At 43.0% G+C, this 19,205-nt stretch overlaps 1 protein-coding gene across 2 annotated transcripts in view; it reads left to right on the top strand.

Annotated features, from left to right (window-relative positions):
* LZTR1 (leucine zipper like transcription regulator 1) overlaps nt 1-19,205 on the top strand; it is a 34,570-nt gene that overhangs the window by 13,079 nt on the left and 2,286 nt on the right. The window contains exons 10-20 of one of the 2 annotated variants that reach the window (XM_040616676.1): nt 1,794-1,946; nt 5,979-6,089; nt 6,887-6,979; nt 7,935-8,030; nt 9,096-9,279; nt 11,127-11,296; nt 13,150-13,306; nt 14,748-14,874; nt 15,972-16,121; nt 16,862-16,967; nt 17,802-17,882. In XM_040616676.1, coding sequence (XP_040472610.1) covers nt 1,794-1,946; nt 5,979-6,089; nt 6,887-6,979; nt 7,935-8,030; nt 9,096-9,279; nt 11,127-11,296; nt 13,150-13,306; nt 14,748-14,874; nt 15,972-16,121; nt 16,862-16,967; nt 17,802-17,882 — 1,428 coding nt within the window. The remainder of the gene's footprint in view (nt 1-1,793; nt 1,947-5,978; nt 6,090-6,886; nt 6,980-7,934; nt 8,031-9,095; nt 9,280-11,126; nt 11,297-13,149; nt 13,307-14,747; nt 14,875-15,971; nt 16,122-16,861; nt 16,968-17,801; nt 17,883-19,205) is intronic. The other variant, XM_040616677.1, reaches the window with a different exon arrangement.

Below are 19,205 nucleotides of genomic sequence, written 5' to 3'. Positions count from 1 at the left end.
CGGAGCTGGCTGGATGCTCCTCCTCACAGGTGAAAGAAGCCTTTGCCTAGGCTGTGTTGCTAGGTTCATATCATGCCAGATTTTTAACAGTAATAGGTGCTTCGTGGATTATAAGCAGCCCTTTGTTTGCTCTCAGGTAGCTACAGCCGTAAGCCGGGATGGATGAGTCCGTTGCCATAATTTCAAAGGAGTAACTGTCTAAGGAAAGGCATAATAAAGTCCTTCAGCATTTGCCTTCTCTTTGTTCATTTGCAGAGCTGTATGTCTTGGAAATTCACTCTAAAATGAGTCTGTTCCAATTTTGTCTGAAAAGCATATAGATTTTCTGCACCCAGCACGTGAAAACATTTTAAATCCTTAAACCTCCTTGAACTTAAGGAATATCCAAAGCTCTGTCTGCCCATCTGTTTGAGAGTTTTATGCTGTTGCCTGGTATGATAGTCTGGAAGCATTTCTTTATAAACAGCTACCAGTAGTGACATCTCATTTGGACCTTTTTTTTCTAAACCATAAGGTTTTTTTCTAGTTTCAGAGGAAAAATAGATTATTATTTTTTTAACCTTTGAGTTTATGTTGCTTCATCAGGTTTGTTTGTTGATGGCTTTAGGTCTTTTTATTTCATTTTGGCTTAGAGTTTTCAGTGGTATTGGAGGATAGAGATGCTCATCAGTGTTCCTAGATTGTGAAAGAGATCTGAGTGCATCTTTTACTAGATTTGGAGTTCAGTGCAACAGTCAGCTTCCTTAATACCTACTCATTCATATATGACTGTGAGGAGAGTTAAATTTATACAATTAAAAATTTATTCTGTAAATATAAGGCAGCTTCTCAGAAGCTAAAAGAATGAGAAAAAGCCTTGAAACAACTGCAGTGGATTTGATTTTAGCCATTCCCTAGTGTTGCCAATATTGTTGAAATTTCAATCTGAAAAAGCACTGAGAACATGTTAGAATACTTTGAGAAATTAGTAAGAGGTAGAAGATAAGCACCAAAACCAACAAGAAGTAGTCACAGCCTGCAGTAATAGTATAGCTAGTACGTTCTTGAGAGCTAAGAGAATAAATCTCGCTACAGAAAAGATAGATTTTTGTAACTGACCCAGATCTCTTGACAGAGGTACAGAAGAGTTGTGTCTGGACCATGAACAGAGCCAGCTAAAGCTTGGCCCTTGAGGAGCGCACGGCTCTCCAGCGGAGCGGCGGCGGCTGCGTTAGCTCTGTGCACATTGCCTGTTCTCACGCCGCGCTGTAACCTGTCAGCCGTAGGAAAGGTTGTACTTCATCAGCTTCCAAGGATGTTAGTCAGCCTTGACATACAGTACGGGTTGTCACTTTGCAGTGGTCCAGCTGCCCTGGTTTTTCGTCAAGCCAAAACATGGGAAGTCTGTCTCAGGATTGTGGGAATAGCTGACAGATACCTCTTTGCCTTCCTTGTTCATGGCCTCCGTTCTTCCTGCTTGCAGTAAACAAAACCCTCGGCTTCTCATGAAGAACCGCGGGAGGAAGAGGGCAGACAAAAAGCAATAAGTGCATAAGATTTTAATTGCCGTATACCTCTGTCATTGTAAAAAACGTAAGAAAATTAGACAACTAATTTGTGAGATTGTTCAGTCACAGTGGTAGGCTCCAAGCAAGACCGCAGTGCTTCTTCTGGACTGATTCTGAATGTTCTGGATACAAGGGCATGATCTTCTGGAGCTTCAGCTGCAGGGGGGCTCCTGCTGCTCCCTATCCAGTCTCTCATGCCTCCCATCTATACTTTTACATACTATTGTTTTTAAATCTTGTAACCAGGTGTCCTATCCAGAAGTGGCTGAGAGAGTATCTGCCCCAGAAGGAGCTCCTTCCTTGCCCTTGGAAGAATGTGGTTTAAAAAAATCTCAGGATGTATTTGGTTTAGATTTCAGCATAACAACAGTTAAACAACCACCTACAGCAGACTTGGAGGTAAAGAAACACTGGGAAGTGAAAGAGACTTCAAAAATGCAAATTAAATGTATTTCAGGAAAGAGAAATAAATTCCAGCCTTGTTTACGCTTTTTTCCTCCTCTCCTTTTTTCTCTCCTTGAAATATATCTTGAGCTATTTCAGCTTGAACTCTAATCTAAGAACCATTTAAGCCTTGACTCTGCACATGCCGAGTTCTAAATTGCATATAGGAAACTAGTATTGACTTCTGAGTGGGAACTATTCATTTGATTTAATTTTACTTACACACTGATTCAGCTTTATTAAGGACTTCAAGTGAAGCTGAATGTATTCCTGGTGAGGTCAAAATTTAAATCAATGAGTTTAGGGGTTTGCACAGATTTAACTAAGTTTATTTCAAAGTATGTGGAATCAGCCCCAGAGATGATGCTCAGGGCTGTAATCTCAACTATTTGAATGATTGCTCGGCACTCTAGCACAGGGAGAAGCAACACTAATGCACAGCTTTGTAAGTCAAATCAGAACCCTGATGAGCATCACAGGACAAACTCAATTTGTGCTGTCTAGACAGGATACAGACTGAATTTGGGCACAAGAAATGCAAAAATAAAACCCCACCCCACTTCTGAAATACTTGAATTTTTGAAAATGATGGCTCAAACCATGCTGGTGGTGTGGAAAGGTGTACTGAAAGGGGAAGCAAAGGTAACTGATGAGATCTTTTCAAAGCAAAGATTCCAGCTTGAAAAGAGCCTCAGATTGCAAATCTCATTAACCTTAAATAGAAAAAACACTTCAACAGATGAAACAGGGGAGTGCAGCTCACAGAGGGGTGCCAGCCCGGATCATGAGAGGTGTCAGGATTGAATCTAAAATTCTTTTTGTCAGAGACGGCTAATAAAGTAAGGAGATCACCTTGATTGAGAGGTAAGTATAGGATCTAGAGCTGACAAATACGTTCAGACTGGCAGTGCATCATCATCTGTGATTTTTAGCATTCCCATATGCACTGGGAATGAGAAGGACAATAGCTGTTTGGATTCACCTGTGACCATCTGGAGTTGTGCCAGCAGAAACCCTTACTGAAATTACAGTTACCGCAAATCAAAAGTGTAGTTTCGCACAGATTATCTCACCTGCCAGACTCAAGTTACATTTGCACAGTGATGGTTTTAGGTAGCAGTTGGTACTGTATCGGGAGGACTTTACTGGTAGGTGCACTGGTTTGCCTTTAGTGTTAGGCATACCTGACAGGCCTGGCTCTGCAGCGCAATGGCTCTGTTCCTCGCTACAATCGGTGTAATACTGAGTGCAGTTCTCACCCTGTTATCTGGAATATTTACGCTAAGGTGCGTCAGGGAAGGATTGCCATCGCCTCAAGAGAAGTGAAGGTGTGGGAGGAGGCATCTGGTGGACGACAGGATTGGGAAGGCTCTTGCTCTCCCCTTGTGGAAACAGCTCATCTCAGCTACCTCTCCCAAGCACATTTGGCTTAGGAGGCAGGAGGAGTTAGAAGATCGTGCACAGTCGCAGAGCTGTGACCCTGTTGGACATGGCTGAGATAGTTCACTTGACCAGAAAGACAGGCTGGGAAGGTGAGGAGAAGCAGTTGTGCTCCATACAAAGGAGTGCCCGGAGCTTTGCCTTGGGATGGGTGCGGAGCTGGCTGGGAGCTGATGGGTAAGGATCAAAGGATAGACCAACAGGGATGGCACTGGAGGGATTTTAGCTTCAAGTGAAACAGTAAGCAGCAGGAACAGAGCGCTGACTTCGAGCGATTCAGGACATGCCACATCAAAACAAAGTTTTGTGGGACTGTGAAGGGAATATGTGATAAGCGTATTTAAAAAGTCGAGTTGTTTGATTGCTTAAGTTACTAGTAAGTGGCAAAGCTCTGGTTCCTTGACCACTCTGGTACCAAACATTGCAAATTAAAAATCATCCTTATAAGGTTCCTAAACAGATTGAGTTAAATACGATGCGACGAGCAAGTATTGTGTTAACTTGGTTAAGTGTTCAGATGATTCATGTTTTCTTTCTGGCACCAGTTGTTAAAATGCTTTAAGGATTTTTGATAGAAAAAAATATGGTTGTTCAAATACAGTGGCTGATTTTTTAAAAGCAAATACTAGAGAATACTCGGAATTATTTCAATGAAAAGCAAAGCTACAGTATTTAAAAAAAAAAAAAAAAAAGACAGGGATAGTGACCTGAATAAGTATAAATCAGGTGGCCTGCATTTGATCTCTGACAGAGTAGTTCTGTTTAATTTTTATTATTTTTTTGTTGTTGTTTGGAGAGTTAGTTGTAAGAAAGATACTGTAACACAGCCCATCTAGTTGTGTAGAAATAGGTCTCAGCAAGAAACTTTATATTTTGGGATGAGGTTGGAGGTCTGGTTGATAAAGGTCACTGATGTATTTTTAAACTACTATAATATGTTTGATTTTTTCAGTCAGTAAATCTTATTTAATTAATGAGATTACTACTAAGAACAAATAGAAGCCATCTAAAAAAGATTGTATTTGACATTAATCTCATCGTCTTTTGGAGGGGTATCGAACAGGAGCCCAGCAGTAATGTACTAATAAATCAATATTATTTCATAATCTTCCCATCACAGTATTTGTTAGCACCAATTTTAAAGTTTCTTGGCTAAAGTAGCCGTGAAGTGTGGCGCGGACAGAAGGTATCTTGTTTACCCAGAGGAATCTGGATGGCTTGTTAAACTGGCACAGGCAAATGTGCATTTTAAGGTGGCCAAATCTGTAGTTTGTACATCTGAGAAAAAAAATATCATTAAACAGGTCCTAGTTACTGCATGGGGGATTGTACCCTTAAAAGCTGTAGTCCGAAGAAAAGAAAAAGTCATGGAAAGTCTGGTGAGTAACAAGCTAAATGAGACCATTGTGTGATGCTGCGGTAGAAGGGGTAAGTTGGTGGTAATGAAAAATGCCAGTCAGCATGGTTTCCTGGAAAATATGTCTCGTCAGATAAACATAATCTTGTTTCGTGTCTGAGTTTACTTGAGTGGTGTCTATAAATACGTACAAGAAGAGAAGATTTCTTATACTGGAGGGCTTCTTGTTTTGTAGGCAAAGATTTAATGAGATTCGCTGCCTGGAAGACAAAACAAGCCTGATCAAACTAGGAAAAAAAAAAAAAAAGAAGTTACTATCACCACTTGAAGATGTTATGTGAGGTATCTCAGTGATGCTAATTTAATCAGATACCTTATGTGTAACCTCCAGAGAAAATGATGTGGTCTGTCCCATGCAGGAGGGTCATGGCAGCTTTGCCTGGCAGTGACTCCTTCCTGCTTCACAATCATCTGATTCTGCAGTTCCCTGGTGAAGTGTGTTGCATGGGCTGATGGGATCACCCAGCCCTATAAATAGCTGAGGCTTCCTACAGTGTGCGGTGGCTTTATTTTCAGTGGATCTGGCATGATGGAGAAAGGAGACTTGACTCTGTGGTGCCAACTCTGTAAACATCTCCAGCCTTGGGCTTCTGTGCAGATCCTGGCGTTGCTGGAGGGGCTCCTTGGCCAGGTGGTTCAGCCCCAGGCAGCCCTGAGGAACGCATGCATTTACAGCCTGGAGCTCAGCATCCTGCTGAGTCAGATGATCCTGTACCTTTCAAGTTCCCCACAATATTCAGAATAAGGTCTGAGTTTGCTTGGTGATAACATTTGCAGAATCTTTGTTTCTAGAAGTGCGTTTTATTTTTCTATGTCAGTGTTGAGTCTGAGTTTGGTAAATGATATATTCTGTAGCTATCACGATATGTAGAGCGCTGTGTACATAGCCTTCTGATTAGAAGGTGCAACGAACGGGTCTTTTTAAATATGACTGTAAAGTGTGTTCTAGATACACCAGGAAACAATCCTATAACATAATAAATGTCAATCTTAGGATGCAAGCGTTTGTGTCACTTCAGACTACATTTATTTTCCCTTCTCACTGTTGATCTGTTGCAGGTCATTTTTCTTGGGAGAAGGCAGCGGCTTTTATTTATTCTCTCACCTATTTTGTCCTTTTCTTTCCCTAGTTACCCAGTGGGAGACTCTTCCATGCTGCAGCTGTTATCTCAGACGCTATGTACATCTTTGGTGGCACAGTCGACAATAACATTAGAAGCGGAGAAATGTACAGGTTCCAGGTAATTCACTGATAAACATGCTCAAACTTCCACACCAATTCTGCGTGAATCCTTCTGTCTCTGGGTGTGACAGTCTCTGGTTTGGCTCGCCATGAGCTTGATGGCTTTTGTTTCACGTCCTTCCTGCAGGCAGCCTTTGCATTCCAGATTCGGCTGCCAAAGATTAGTGTATATCTTTAAAGTCTTTGGAGAAATGTTATCTGGACAGAAATTTTGGTAAGGCCAAGCTCTCCAGTGCCTTCTAAAGTCCTAGCAGAGGTCATGACAACCTAATTTGACAGATTATTGAAAAATGTATTAGACAGGATTTGCCAGAATGTTTAACTGAACACTGACTGTTGCTCTTCGTGTACTGTCACGTTCAGGGTTCCTGGGTCAGAGCATTTTGTATTGAAGTTTTACCTTCGTGCAACACTCCCGCCCCCCTGGAAACTATGGGAATTTTAAATTTCAGGATACTCACATCAGGTCAAATCCCCCCTACGCTCGAGTTTATTTTTATTGTGTGGGACCCTCAGACAAGTCCTGAGAGCAGGTGAGACTCCTGCTCTCCCAAGAACACCAAATCTTGAAATCTGCAAGTTGTGATGAGACACAATTCTTCCCTGTTATCTTTCATTACCCTTACTATAGAGGAAACCCTTGCATGTGTTTTGTTTGCTTGTTATTTTCTACTTTATATACTATAGTGAGGTTGAGTTAAATAAGAAAATCCAGGGACAGTGTGTATAGCTACAGTGCTGTTGGATATAGCCGTTTGAAATTAATTCTGCTTCTGTGGGGCTTTATTTTTTTAGTTTTCTTGTTACCCTAAATGCACTCTACATGAAGATTATGGAAGGCTATGGGAAAACAGGCAGTTCAGTGACTTGGAGTTTGTTTTGGGAGAGGTGAGTAGAATTTATTGAAAAGGTGCCAATGGGGGTGTTACTGCATGTGTAGCATGTTTGCCAGGGAAAAGCAAATTGTGCAATGATTGTGCCAGAAACCCTGGGCATGAAGTTTTTAAGAGCAGTGTCACTGGTGAAAATTGTGTCTGATTTAGTAAGTTACACTAACCCAGATAAATTTCTAATGCTGCAAAGGAGAAGAAACTTTTAAACTGTGAAGAGCTGTTGATCACTGAGACATAACCTGAATTTATCAGAGCACATTATATATAGTGAAAAATTATACATATATGAAAAAGATACTAACGACCTCTGTACTCTGAGGTCCCAACTGTGTCCTGGAAAGAGCAGGTCAGTGGTTTGCAGATCCATGTATCATTTCAAGAGCCATTTTTAATTACTAAAATAAAACAGAATGAGAAAAAGCAGCACAGGGAAATGATTCTCTGGTAATGAGAACAGCTATAAAATTTTAGAAAGAACATTTTCTGAAGAAAAACATGAGAAATTTGAACTTGCCTGCATTCCTTTTGCAAAAAAAAAAGTTACAAAACACTTTACAGAGATCAGACAACAGATCCTCAACAACAGATGAAGTAGATTATGAAGAACTATAGCAAAAACCCATACTGTTGTTTTGAAAAGAAAATTAAACCAAAAATCAGATGCAACAATAAGAAGTGGTATCTGTGACCCTGAACCCACGCAACAGCTTCCACTCAGTGAACATAACAAAGACTTTCCAAATGGTGTTTGCTGTTAGCCTTTAGAGAAAATAGGTGTTGAATTTCATCTGTACGTGCAGAGCAGATGCAAAGTTGCCTTTGATTCTAACTTAGACTAAATGTGTAGTAACCCGGAGTTCAGCCCAGGTTTCTACAACTCCTGCCATCTCCCACTACCGTGTGATTTGGGTATAAAAGTTTCGTATGTGTTCTTCCTTTGCCTTTGACAGAAGGAAGAACGAGTCCGAGGGCATACCGCAATTGTTACAGCTCGCTGCAAGTGGCTGAAAAAGAAAATCATACAGGCAAGGGAGAGGTTGAAACAGGTGAGTGTTTTAGAAAAGTAATCTTGTGGCAAGGTAACATGTATTCTGCCCAATTTTGGAAATAAAGTTGTCAGGAAAAAAAACATCTGCTGAGACAGACGTAGGGCTGGAGCAGCATCTGGTGATAAGGTGCTCCTGAGCAAGTAAAAGAAGGAGGATAATTAGTATTAGCGTAGGCTCCTGGATGTGCATCAGGCCAGGCAAGGAGTGTAACAGAGAGGAGCCAGAGTTAATCCAGTTATCTGGATTTGGCAGTATGGTTCTTGGGAGCTCTCATAGCAGAATACCCCTGGGGAGGAACGCCTGTCGCTCCCTCAGGGGAGGGTAAAAACTGCATGTCATTGTGGATCAGACAGATCAGAGGGAAGGCAGTGTTAAGGTTTTGAGGCTGGCTCTGTTCCCTTTACTTTAGCATTTCCTGACTTTTTCCAGAGTTGAAGGTCTGGTGCCTCTGGTTCATTGTCTATTAATTTTAACTACTTACAGCTTTTCAGCAGCAAACATTTTATTGCTCTTGAGGAAGTGGTAGCACACAACCTGCAGTAAGACATATGGATGCCTCATTGCCCTTTAGTGAATTGCTTTGCTGCCCCACAGCCCTCCATCTTCACTGAAAAAGGCTGTAGGGAAAGGCCGACAAAGTGAAACTTGAAAGTAACAGTGGCTTAAAATGCTTCTGTGCAGCACTGAGCTCTGACTTTGCAAGGCAGGGGACTGTGGAACCTGCTCCTACATCTTCCTCCTCCAAGGAAAGGTGCTGTTCCTGCTGAGGGCAGATTTGTGAGCTCAGTGGAATTCATTCTCCCCTTTTTCTGAGGTCCTGCTTTTGAGCTTTATCCAGGGGCTCACATTCATTCTGATCCGTGTTTGTCACAGGATATGGAACAGTAAGTCTAAGACTATGAATTCCTTGTTGTTTTGAAGATAATCTTGAAGATAAAGAAATCTTGGGTCTTGAAGAGCATGCAGTCATGAGAAGGATCTTTCCGCTAGTTTGATAATAATGTGTGTGAGCGGACACAGCCTTGTTGCCACATTACAAGTGGTTTTTTTCTGTCTCATTAGAAATCAAAGCAAGATATTGAAGATGAGGGACATGCGACATGTCAGAAGGATGGGATTGGTGGGAATGTCAAGTTGTGCCGCCTGCAGCCGCTGCTGGAAGTACCCATCCGAGAGGCTGAGGCACAGCCCTTCGAGGTGCTCATGCAGTTCCTGTATACGGATAAAATAAAATACCCTCGCAAAGGTAGAACAGCAGGATACAAAAAAAATACTAGCAACTGGGCAGCAAACATTTATTTTGCTACAGAGCAGGATTGAGCCTTTGCAGATGATCAGTTCTGCTCTTAATTACTTACCTGAGATTAAAAAAAAAGCAGATTTTTGTCAGAGTATACTAACAGTGCTTTGTTTTTTTCCAAATTCTTTTCAAACGTGAAGGAAAAGCAGGTTTTTGCTCATTCCAAAAGATGTATCACACACCCCCCCCAAACAAACAAACAAACAAAAGTCTTGTGGTATTTTGAACATTACAGCAACCTGCCTGGAAGGAGTGTGTATCCTGGGCTGGCTTATTTCCTTTTTCTGGTATTATTTTGATGCATTGCAAACTGAGCCCACGCAGAAAGGCAGAGCAAGCTAGGATTTATCTTCTTTTCAAAATACCAACCCAAAGGAATGCCTCGAGAAAGGAAAAATCCATTTGATGCATCCATTGAAGATCCCTGAGTTAAAAACACTTGCAGGCTGGGAGGTTATAGGCAGAGATCTCGGCTCCCACACAGCAGATCTAACTCAGGGCTGTGCTTGAGCGATGGGGTCTGTTGGGCCGTGGGAGTCAGCCTGGATAGCGGGGGGCAGCTCCAGCTGGGGGGGCCGGGGGGGCTGCAGATATATGGCACAGCAAGGTGGAGTGAGCTGCGTCTGTCAGCACACTGCAGGCTTTGCTTCAGCTACAGTCCGGGATCTTTCCTTTCTGTAAAAGGTAATTCTAAGGAAAATAGTGATTTGTATGCAGTTATCCCAAGGATTTCCTCCAAGGCAGCGTGTCTGAGAGCAAGCCTAATTAGTGGGGACGAGGGAACCTTCTCGTTGGTGTCTGCTGACATTGCCAGATCCCGTTGTCAGCTGGCTCGCTGATCCTCAGCACGCTCACCTCAGGACAGGATCAGACCAAGGAAAGGATTATTATCATGCTGAGCTCTTCTCTTTGTTACAGGCTTTCCAGGCAGCCTGCTACCCTTCCCCCAGCCCATCAAATATTCTCCCTGGTGCTTACCTTTCTGCTGGGATCCTCCAATGGCCCCGTCCTGTCCTGACCATTTGTATTCCTAGTTGCTCCTCATAGTTCAGAGAGCAGCACCTTGGGGATCCATCCAGAGGCTGAGATAATAGAATTGGGCATGCTTATCAAACAGGATTTTCTGATTAGACACAGGGAGGGCACATGACATGCAAGAAGGCTTCTCTCTGTCAAGGAGTAGTTACAGCAGATGGCTAGAGATCTCCTGCGAGGAAAGCAAAGGCTATGGAGGGTTGATGATTCCTTGAGCTGGTGTGCCAGTAGCCCCGCTGCAGTGGCCTGTGAGAGTCCACGCTGCCCCTCTTTTTACGCCAGCCCTCTTTTCTAGACGAGCCTCAGATCTGTACACGCGCAAGCACAGAGTGCAGCCATAAGGGTCTGTCAAAATCAGGGAGCTGATTGCTAATACTGCGTAAAAAGCAAGGAATTCAGCAGAGCTGTTAGCAGCTGAGCACTTTGGAAAATCGGGCTGCTAGTTTCGGAGCTTGTTGGTGGTTTTAGGGACTTCACTTTATTTTGAGGGTTTTAAAAAATTGTGATCCAGATTGTCACAAAATCTTTGTCCAAAAGATCTTTTTGAGTGGCTGTTTTATGCCAAAATTCTGAAACTCCTTTTTTTAATCTTAATTCAGAATTTGTCTAACCAGCACTGGAACATTTTTCTCCGTAAGAATACTCCGGTTGCTGCCCATTCTACCATTCTGAATGCCCAGGTTGATGTAAAAATAAACACTTTGAGAAAGATTCCTCTTCTGTAGGCTCTCCAGCATTTTTATCTCCTGTCATTTCAGGCCATGTGCAGGATGTGTTGCTTATTATGGATGTGTACAAACTAGCCCTAAACTTCAAGCTCTCTCGACTGGAACAGCTCTGCCTGCAATATATTGAAGCATCTGTAGATCTGCAGAATGTGCTCATCGTGTGTGAAAATGCTAACAAGCTTCAGCTGGATCAGCTAAAGGTAATCACATCCTGCATACAAAGTAACTGATAAGAAATTTTTAAAAATAAAATTTATGCAATTAATATTTTGGAAAAGCTATCGGCTTTTGCAAATCCGGTTCTTTCCTGTAATTACAGTTGCTTGAGTATATGTTCGTGTGGATTGTCCTGCAGTTGCTCATGGTTATTATGTAGGGTTTTTTCACTAAATGTTTGATATTTTTGTGTATCTGCCCTGTAGGATGTAAAGGGCAGAGTGACTTTGGCTCTTCATCAATTCACTCTTGCTGCAGCAAGATGGAACCAGTGCATTTTGTAGTCCCACTGTTTTATGCAGAGACTGCAAACAGGTTCCTTGACCTGGTCTGATGAAAATAACGAAATTCGGTTCTCATGCCTTTGATCTGAATAGCAAAATGGTGTCTGCAACTCTGTTTCTTTGTAGTGGGTCAAGGGCTTTTACGCATTTGCCAAAAGTCATGATAGAGTTGATAGCCCCAGGCTTCAGACCGTGATTTGCTGTGATGGTCTGGTTCCCACCAACAGTGGCCAGAGCCAATTCTGCTTGAAGCAGCTCCCCCACCCAAGTGCAGGAGTCAGTGCTAGGTCACAGAATGCCTACTGGAGCAGCCTGTGCACGTCCATTGACCACGCTGCAGCGCTGATGGTTGCAATCAGAGTGAGGCTAGAGAAACCAGTATGCCCCAGCACTTCTTCAGGCACTCTGTGCAATGGATTTGGGTAAAGAAAAGGCATCCAGGAGGGCAGCAGCAGAGTCAGCAGCAAGTCTGTAAATGCTGGCACAGCCTTGGGTGCACAGGACTGTGATTCCATTAGCTGCCCAGAAGCTCAAGCGAGTATCTCAGCATTGGTGGATCTAGTGCCAGTAATTTCAGATCAGCCAACTCCTCCGCCTGCCTTAACTACCAGCAGGGTGACAGGGGCTCTTCCACGCCACTCCATGTGGTCAGGATCACCTTGGGTTGGCATCCTGTCTTCTTAAGTGCGCGTTAGTCCTCATGCGTAGGTGCCATCTGCAGAAGGCTGCTCTTCCTGGCATCCTAGTCATTGTTTAAAATGTTTTACAGATGGGTCCTTGACACATCACTTTGGATCCCAGGTGAAATAACTTGGCAGAAAATGGACAAGAATGATTATTCTTTGGGTGAATTTTGTACTCACCTTATGGTGAGCTGGTATAGATGATATTTTTTGCTTATTCAAGTGTCCTGAGGGAAAGCCTTGGTTCACAGTGGCAAATGAAGTGCTTTTTTGTCCCTTTAGCTGTTTAGCATTAGGTCTAGTTCATTTTTCACCTTTCCACCACTTCAATTTTTCTATCATACAGAAACCTATAAGAGCCCTTTCAGACTGCTTGCAACCTTTACAGCAAAGGTTACAGCAAAATCCACACAATGAAATCCTACAAACTGTTTGTACCCTTAATGGAGAGTGTTAAGAGTTAAGATCTCTTCATGCTTCTAATTAACTTTTGATATCTAATTGTATAAAGAATTATTTTGAGATAGCAGTCAATCTTCGTTCACTCCATGAAGTTTTTGGTGTCTCCTGACATTGCCATTTTAGAAAGCTTCAGAGAAGGTAGATGGGAGACAATTAATCTTTTCCTTGTTATTATTTCTTAGTCAGGTTTTTCTAGATGCTTAGAATTGTCCTGAATTTCCTGTTCAAGTAGGAGCCTAAACAGTCACTTAGTAAGGAGGTCACTGTTCCATAATACCAGCTGCAGGATCCATGTGTGGAGGGTCATAAGAAAAGGATGTCTGTTTCAGTGTGACATGGTAACAGTGTGATGCTGTAGGATGACTTCATAAAGTGTAATTTTTGTATTAATACTGGTTTTTTTTTAAGGAACATTGCCTGAACTTTGTGGTGAAGGAATCACATTTTAATCAGGTAATAATGATGAAGGAATTTGAGCATCTTTCTTCATCCCTCATAGTGGAGATTGTACGGAGAAAACAGCAACCTCCTGTTCGAACACATTCCGATCAGCCACTTGACATCGGTAACTTTTATGCTTTATAAAGTAATTAGTTGTGCTGGTTTTGCATTGCTAATAGTTTGTTTAGTGTAGGAAACAGCCTAGGAAGTAGACCAGTGCAGACCACCGATTCTCCAGCTGGTGTAACTGTGCTTCACCTGTTTCCAAGACTCAGACAGGGCATGCCGGTTCTTTTTCCAGTGAACTTCAATCAGAACAGTATCCCCGTCGAAATACATGAAAGGTCTTGTTAAATTTAGTCATGTTCTTCTTGCAATAAAATATCCTGATTCTATTCTGAGAGAGATGAGGCAGGAGGTGCAGAAGGGTGTAAAGAATGATTCAAAGAAGAGGCAGTGGACGTTCAGTTTGAGTGGACTGGAAGGTAACAAAGCTGAGGAGGGAGCTGGCTTGCCCATAGGTTTTAACCAAAGAGGAGCAGGAGTAAGGAAGAAGATCTTGTGAGTAAGCCGCTGCTGGCAAGTTGGTGGGAACTCAGCTGCAGAGGGGAAGGAATAGAAGATAGGGAGGCTGGGAAGAGGAGACTGAGAAGATAAATAACCTGCGCTAATGGTCATGTCTTTCATTTTCATTCTGTGAGTGTGCTGGAAGAAGATTTGATTTACAATTCTATTATGGAATTCATCAAGGACTGATTTGGGACTAGTCTTATTCAAGATTTTATCATCCTAACACACAAAAAATGTAATAGTGAAGTTCACTGAGGCCACAAAGTTCAGAGGCCTTGGCAGTGTTGATTTGGAATACTGCACAGAAATGACTGGGGACTGGAGAGAAAGATGGGGAAGCCAGTCCTGGAAGGTCAAGTAGAAAGCCTTTGGCTGGCATCTTTCCCAGGGAGAAGAGGGATACGCCATTGAGGAAGATGGCATAGCCAGCTTCTATATCCGGAGCTGGAACAGTGTGAGACACCCAAACATCAAAAAGTTGAAAGATAAACTTTGAAGATATGAGTGAATTTGGATCAGACTTGAATGTGCTCTGTTTCTCAGTTTCTGTGTATTTTCAAAGGTTTGTTAAAATGTTGGTTAAAAGAAGCCTTTATTGAGGATGTGGGAAAGCTTTTCCATTAAGATACAAAATTTTGTATCCCTGGTGGTTGGAAATTAATAAAAAGAGTGGGGGAAGATCAGATTTCTTTATCTATAGAGAAGACTTTTCAATGTGGCTACTGCTGGCATTTGCTGTCAGCAGTTTGAAAGCAGAGCAGAGTTTGAAAGTGAGGTTTGTTTCTGGGATGGACAGTAGGTACTGGACTGTGATGGGGAAGGATGAAGCTCATTTTGCTCTAAGGTTGTGAGGAGGGGCCACCCTCAAACTCACCCCACAGGTCCCAAGGGAAAGAGGGGCTGGAGCTATGGCTTGGCCCTATATTAGTTTGGCCCATTACCTGGTCACCTGTAACTTACCATTTCTTTAACTGTTTCATTACGTTAACTTTCAGGAACATCTTTAATTCAAGACATGAAGGCTTACCTAGAAGGAGCCGGGACTGAATTCTGTGATATCATCCTTCTCTTAGACGGCCACCCACGGCCAGCCCATAAAGCAATCCTAGCTGCCCGCTCCAGGTGAGTCATTGTTTACTAAAACTGTAATAAATATTGTATGTGTAAAATGCAGTGCTGTGCAGTCTGTGAGTCCTCTTGCCTTTTTTAGATGACAGGGAGGAACTTTGTTTCTGCGTAAAGTGTAAGATACAGCTTTGCTCAATGAGTGTAATAGACCTTTAAGCAACAGTGATTAATTTTTTTTTTTTTTTCAATTTGATACCCAGCAAGGAAAGATAGGAAGAAATTAAAACTGTAGAGATTCTCTAGAGGATATGTAAAAAGCTGCATTGCGAGGCAAAGAATCTGTAAAATCACAGGAAGGGGAAAAGGGTGTACAGCATAGGTGGGTTCAGTGCAGTTGAAAGCAACAGGTGTCCTCTGAGGTCAGAAAGTCTTCGGACAGTGAGTGTGTGTTTTGAATGATGTGAAACTTGAATCTCTCTCTACCTTCCTGATACTTAAGACTGGATATGAATAAGCACAACACAAAAATGGTGTGTCATGGAGAGTAGATTGTTCCCATACTTTGTTGCGGGGGCAAGTAGTTCACCCTTCTGAAGATGGTACTGTTCTCCCTCCTCAGTATATGGGTGCAGCGTGTTTGTCCCTTGCTTCTGTGTTCTGCGTACCTGCACCTTTTATGTCCTGCCAAACATTAAGTGTTTGCATAAAATTTCTATTTCAAATACTGTCACAGTTTTTGCCCAATCCCAGTAATAATATTCAGCATTAGTTACCGTGGTATTCTACCAGCAGCATTTCATAGCTCTTAAAACAACCCTGCATGATTGGCAGCCTGGAGATACCAAGGAAATTCATAATGCTTTAAGCTCTCTACTGGGTCTTATGCAAATTAGATGAAAATCAAAGCACCGTGTGTCCTAATTTTCAAGAAACAGACAAATTTCAGGTGGTGCAGATGGAAATTAGGGGGATTATATTTGGAGTTCTCTCGCAGGCAGAATGAACACAGGCACATATATGAAACAATAATTTAGCGGTGTTTTTGCCAAGGTTGTCACCTGAATTTGCTTCTTTGGAAGCTGGCCTTTGAACAACACTGGGTTAAACCGTCTGTCTGCAGAATGTTACATCAGTTTTATTTCCTTTTCCAGTTACTTTGAAGCCATGTTCCGTTCTTTCATGCCAGAAGATGGGCAAGTGAACATTTCTATAGGTGAAATGGTTCCCAGCAAGCAAGCATTTGAATCTATGCTTAGATATATTTATTATGGAGAAGTAAACATGCCTCCTGAAGACTCCCTGTATCCTTAAATCTGAAATAATTGAAGTATCTGTCTAGTACAGCAGCTTACCTTCCTTTTGCTCTAGGTTGCCAGGGCCAGCCTGGGAGGATTGTTTGTCAGGGCTGCATTAACAGGTACTGCATTTTAACTTCTGTTGCTGAAGTTATCCTGCCCTGGTGAGGCTGCATCTGCAGTGCTGGGTCCGCTGCTGGGCTCCCCGGTTCAGGAGGAACTGGGAACTGCTGGAGAGGGGCCAGCAGAGGCTACAAAGCCGATGAGGGGGCTGGAGCATCTCCCTTGTGAGGACAGGCTGCGAGAGCTGGGGCTGTTCAGCCTGGAGAAGACTGAGAGGGATCTTATCGATGTCTACAAAGAGCTTAAGGGCCAGTGTCAGGAGGACGGGGCCAGGCTCCTTTCAGTGGTGCCCAGGGACAGGGGCAACGGGCACAAACTGACACACAAGAAGTCTGAATTTCCTCTGAAGACGAGGCAAAACTTCTTTCCTTTGCAGGTGACACAGCACTGGGACAGGCCGCCCAGAGGGGCTGTGCAGGCTCCTTCTCTGGAGACATTCCAAACCTGCTGGACATCACTCTGTGCAGCCTGCTCAAGGACAACCTGCTTTAGCGGGGGGTTGGACTAGATGATCTCTCCCGAGATCCCTTCCGACCCGGACCAGTCTGGGATTCTGTGATTTGTGTTTGCAGTCAGTGCTGTTACCTTTGCTTTATGTTTTTTTCCCTTAACGAGATTAATAGCTACCTCTTTGCTGCACCTTACTATTACGGCTTCTCCAACAACAGACTACAAGCCTATTGTAAGCAGAATCTAGAAATGAATGTCACAGTGGAGAATGTACTCCAGGTAATTGTCCCCAAGCATCTTTAATTAGTCGCTTGACTTAGGTACAGGAAAGCCAAAGAGTCTAGTCAAGTGGGTGCCCCCAGCACCAGGTTCACTGAGTTACTTCCAAACTGGCATCCACTGAGACTGCATAAACCCTGCTAATGACAGTGGCCCTGCGTGGTTAATGCATGTGCAGGAGTGTGACCTTCAGCAGCGCTTTTCCTTACCTGCTTTCTGTGTCACTAGCGCTCCTGTGCTGAAGCGTTTGCTCAGCTGGCCAACAGCGTGTTCCTTTTGAGCTCCTCATCCCCATTGTAGGCCAGTGTTTCTAACTGTCTTTTTAAATGTGCCATGTGCTCAGCACTCAGCTCCAAACCCTTTTTTGGTAGACACCTGTACCAGGACAAATGGGGATGTGCAGGTAACATTAGTCTTGTTTTATCAGTAATGCTGATAGGACCTGGCAATGAAGTTTAAGCTAGCAAAAAATACTCTGTGATAAGAAAGCCTAAAATGCCATCTATTAGGTAGGCAGACCAAACCCTCAGCAACACGAGCAGAATCAATTCCAGCATTAACTGCTTTTGGCTCTTGCCAGTCTCAGCTGGGGCACGTGAGGGAACCCGGCTCTGGAACAGATCTGCAGTTTCCTACTGATTATCTCCTGAGGACTCCATATGTTTTCAATCCAAAGCTTATTTTTTGATAGTTCAGAAAAGATTCAGGTTTGTCATGAAAAATTGAGATGTTTCCCTAGCTCAGAGGAATTACCTCCCCTGAGTCAGAACAGCGTTTGTGCGCTGCACATCTGAGCTATGCAGAAAGAAAATCACATTCTTGCTTTTGCTCTAGATTTTAGAGGCAGCTGACAAAACCCAAGCCCTGGACATGAAGAGGCACTGCCTGCACATAATTGTTCACCAGTTCACCAAGGTTGGTTGCATCTTTTCTGGGGCTTTTGAGAGCTGCTGTCCTCTGTCGCTGTGTTGGTAAAAGATGCATTAATGTAGGAATCTGTCTCATTCTTTCTCATCTGAGACAGCTGAGAGCTGGCCGCATGTTACTGACACTGGCAAATCTGCTAGGCATACTTTTCACACCGAAAATCAATGAAAGACTAGAACAGCCTAGCTTGGAAGCGTGAAGACCTTCCAAAACAGAAGTTACCCAGAATTGCTTCCATTTGCACTTATTCCAGCTGTTAATTTTGTGCCATGCCGTCGTTGGGTTCTCATGTATATAGCAAGATAAGTTTGTTATGTATTGAGGGCACAGATCACACTTTCTCTAGTGGTCATGAGTGCGCTGTTCATATTTCTTTTGAACTATTCTCTTTCGTAGACGTTGTCATGTGCTCAAAAGGTGAATTACCATATTGTGGCTGGGCTTTCTGTAATTTCCATGTTTTGATACGTAGGATGTTGCATTAGTGATAGGAAAGGTCAAGAGCCTGATGTGCTGGTACTCCTGTCCTCACTCAGGAGAGTAAGGGTATTGTCATTTAGTTGTTCCTGTGATATATGATCCCTCCATGAGAGCTCCCCAGCATGGCACCAGCTCATTGCACAACTTACTAGCATTGTTGCAATCGGTAGGTAAATCACAGGAATTGGAATTTCTGGGTGCTACGTGCTTGCTGTTAATAATTCTGTAGTTCGTACTCAAGTAGCTCACACTATTTTGTGTATCTAAACTCACGGTCCCTCCTGCTGCTGCCCATAGAGAAGGAAAGCGCTGCTAAATCCCATTTGTATCTAGAGGTGAGACAGAGGGAGGTATTCAGGCTCTATTAAATGCCTAAGTTCCCAAGCATAATGCGTTTTACATTCAGAAATAACTGAAGATACATCAAAAGCTTTGAGAGTGGAGCCAGCATGCAGGAATCATGCTTCTGGTGGAGAGTCCCCAGCGTGAGGTTACAGCCTCTGCCTTCATTTTATTATTTTTTTTTCTGGCCTTGCGGATCCTGCAGAGCGACCCATCGTCAGCAGGGGACAGAGAGTGGTCCCGCCGTGGGCTACAGCATAGCCTGGCAGCTGGGACAGCTCCTGGGGTTTGAGGTCAATGCATTACAGTCCCCGAGAGCTGATAGTCTGGTCTCAACTTCCCAGTGGAGACCACAGGAAGACAAACAATTTGGCACGTTTCTCACCAGAACGTACAGGGGGGAGATGAATATTGCAACATTTCAGAAAAAGAGATTTGAACTGAAGGGTATTACTCAATTGTACTCCACTAACCAGAGTATGTGGAACG

The sequence above is a fragment of the Falco naumanni genome, chromosome 17 (genome assembly GCF_017639655.2).
Source record: "Falco naumanni isolate bFalNau1 chromosome 17, bFalNau1.pat, whole genome shotgun sequence".
In the NCBI taxonomy this organism is placed as follows: Eukaryota; Metazoa; Chordata; class Aves; order Falconiformes; family Falconidae; genus Falco; species Falco naumanni.
This window is presented reverse-complemented; position numbering and strand designations above follow the sequence as displayed.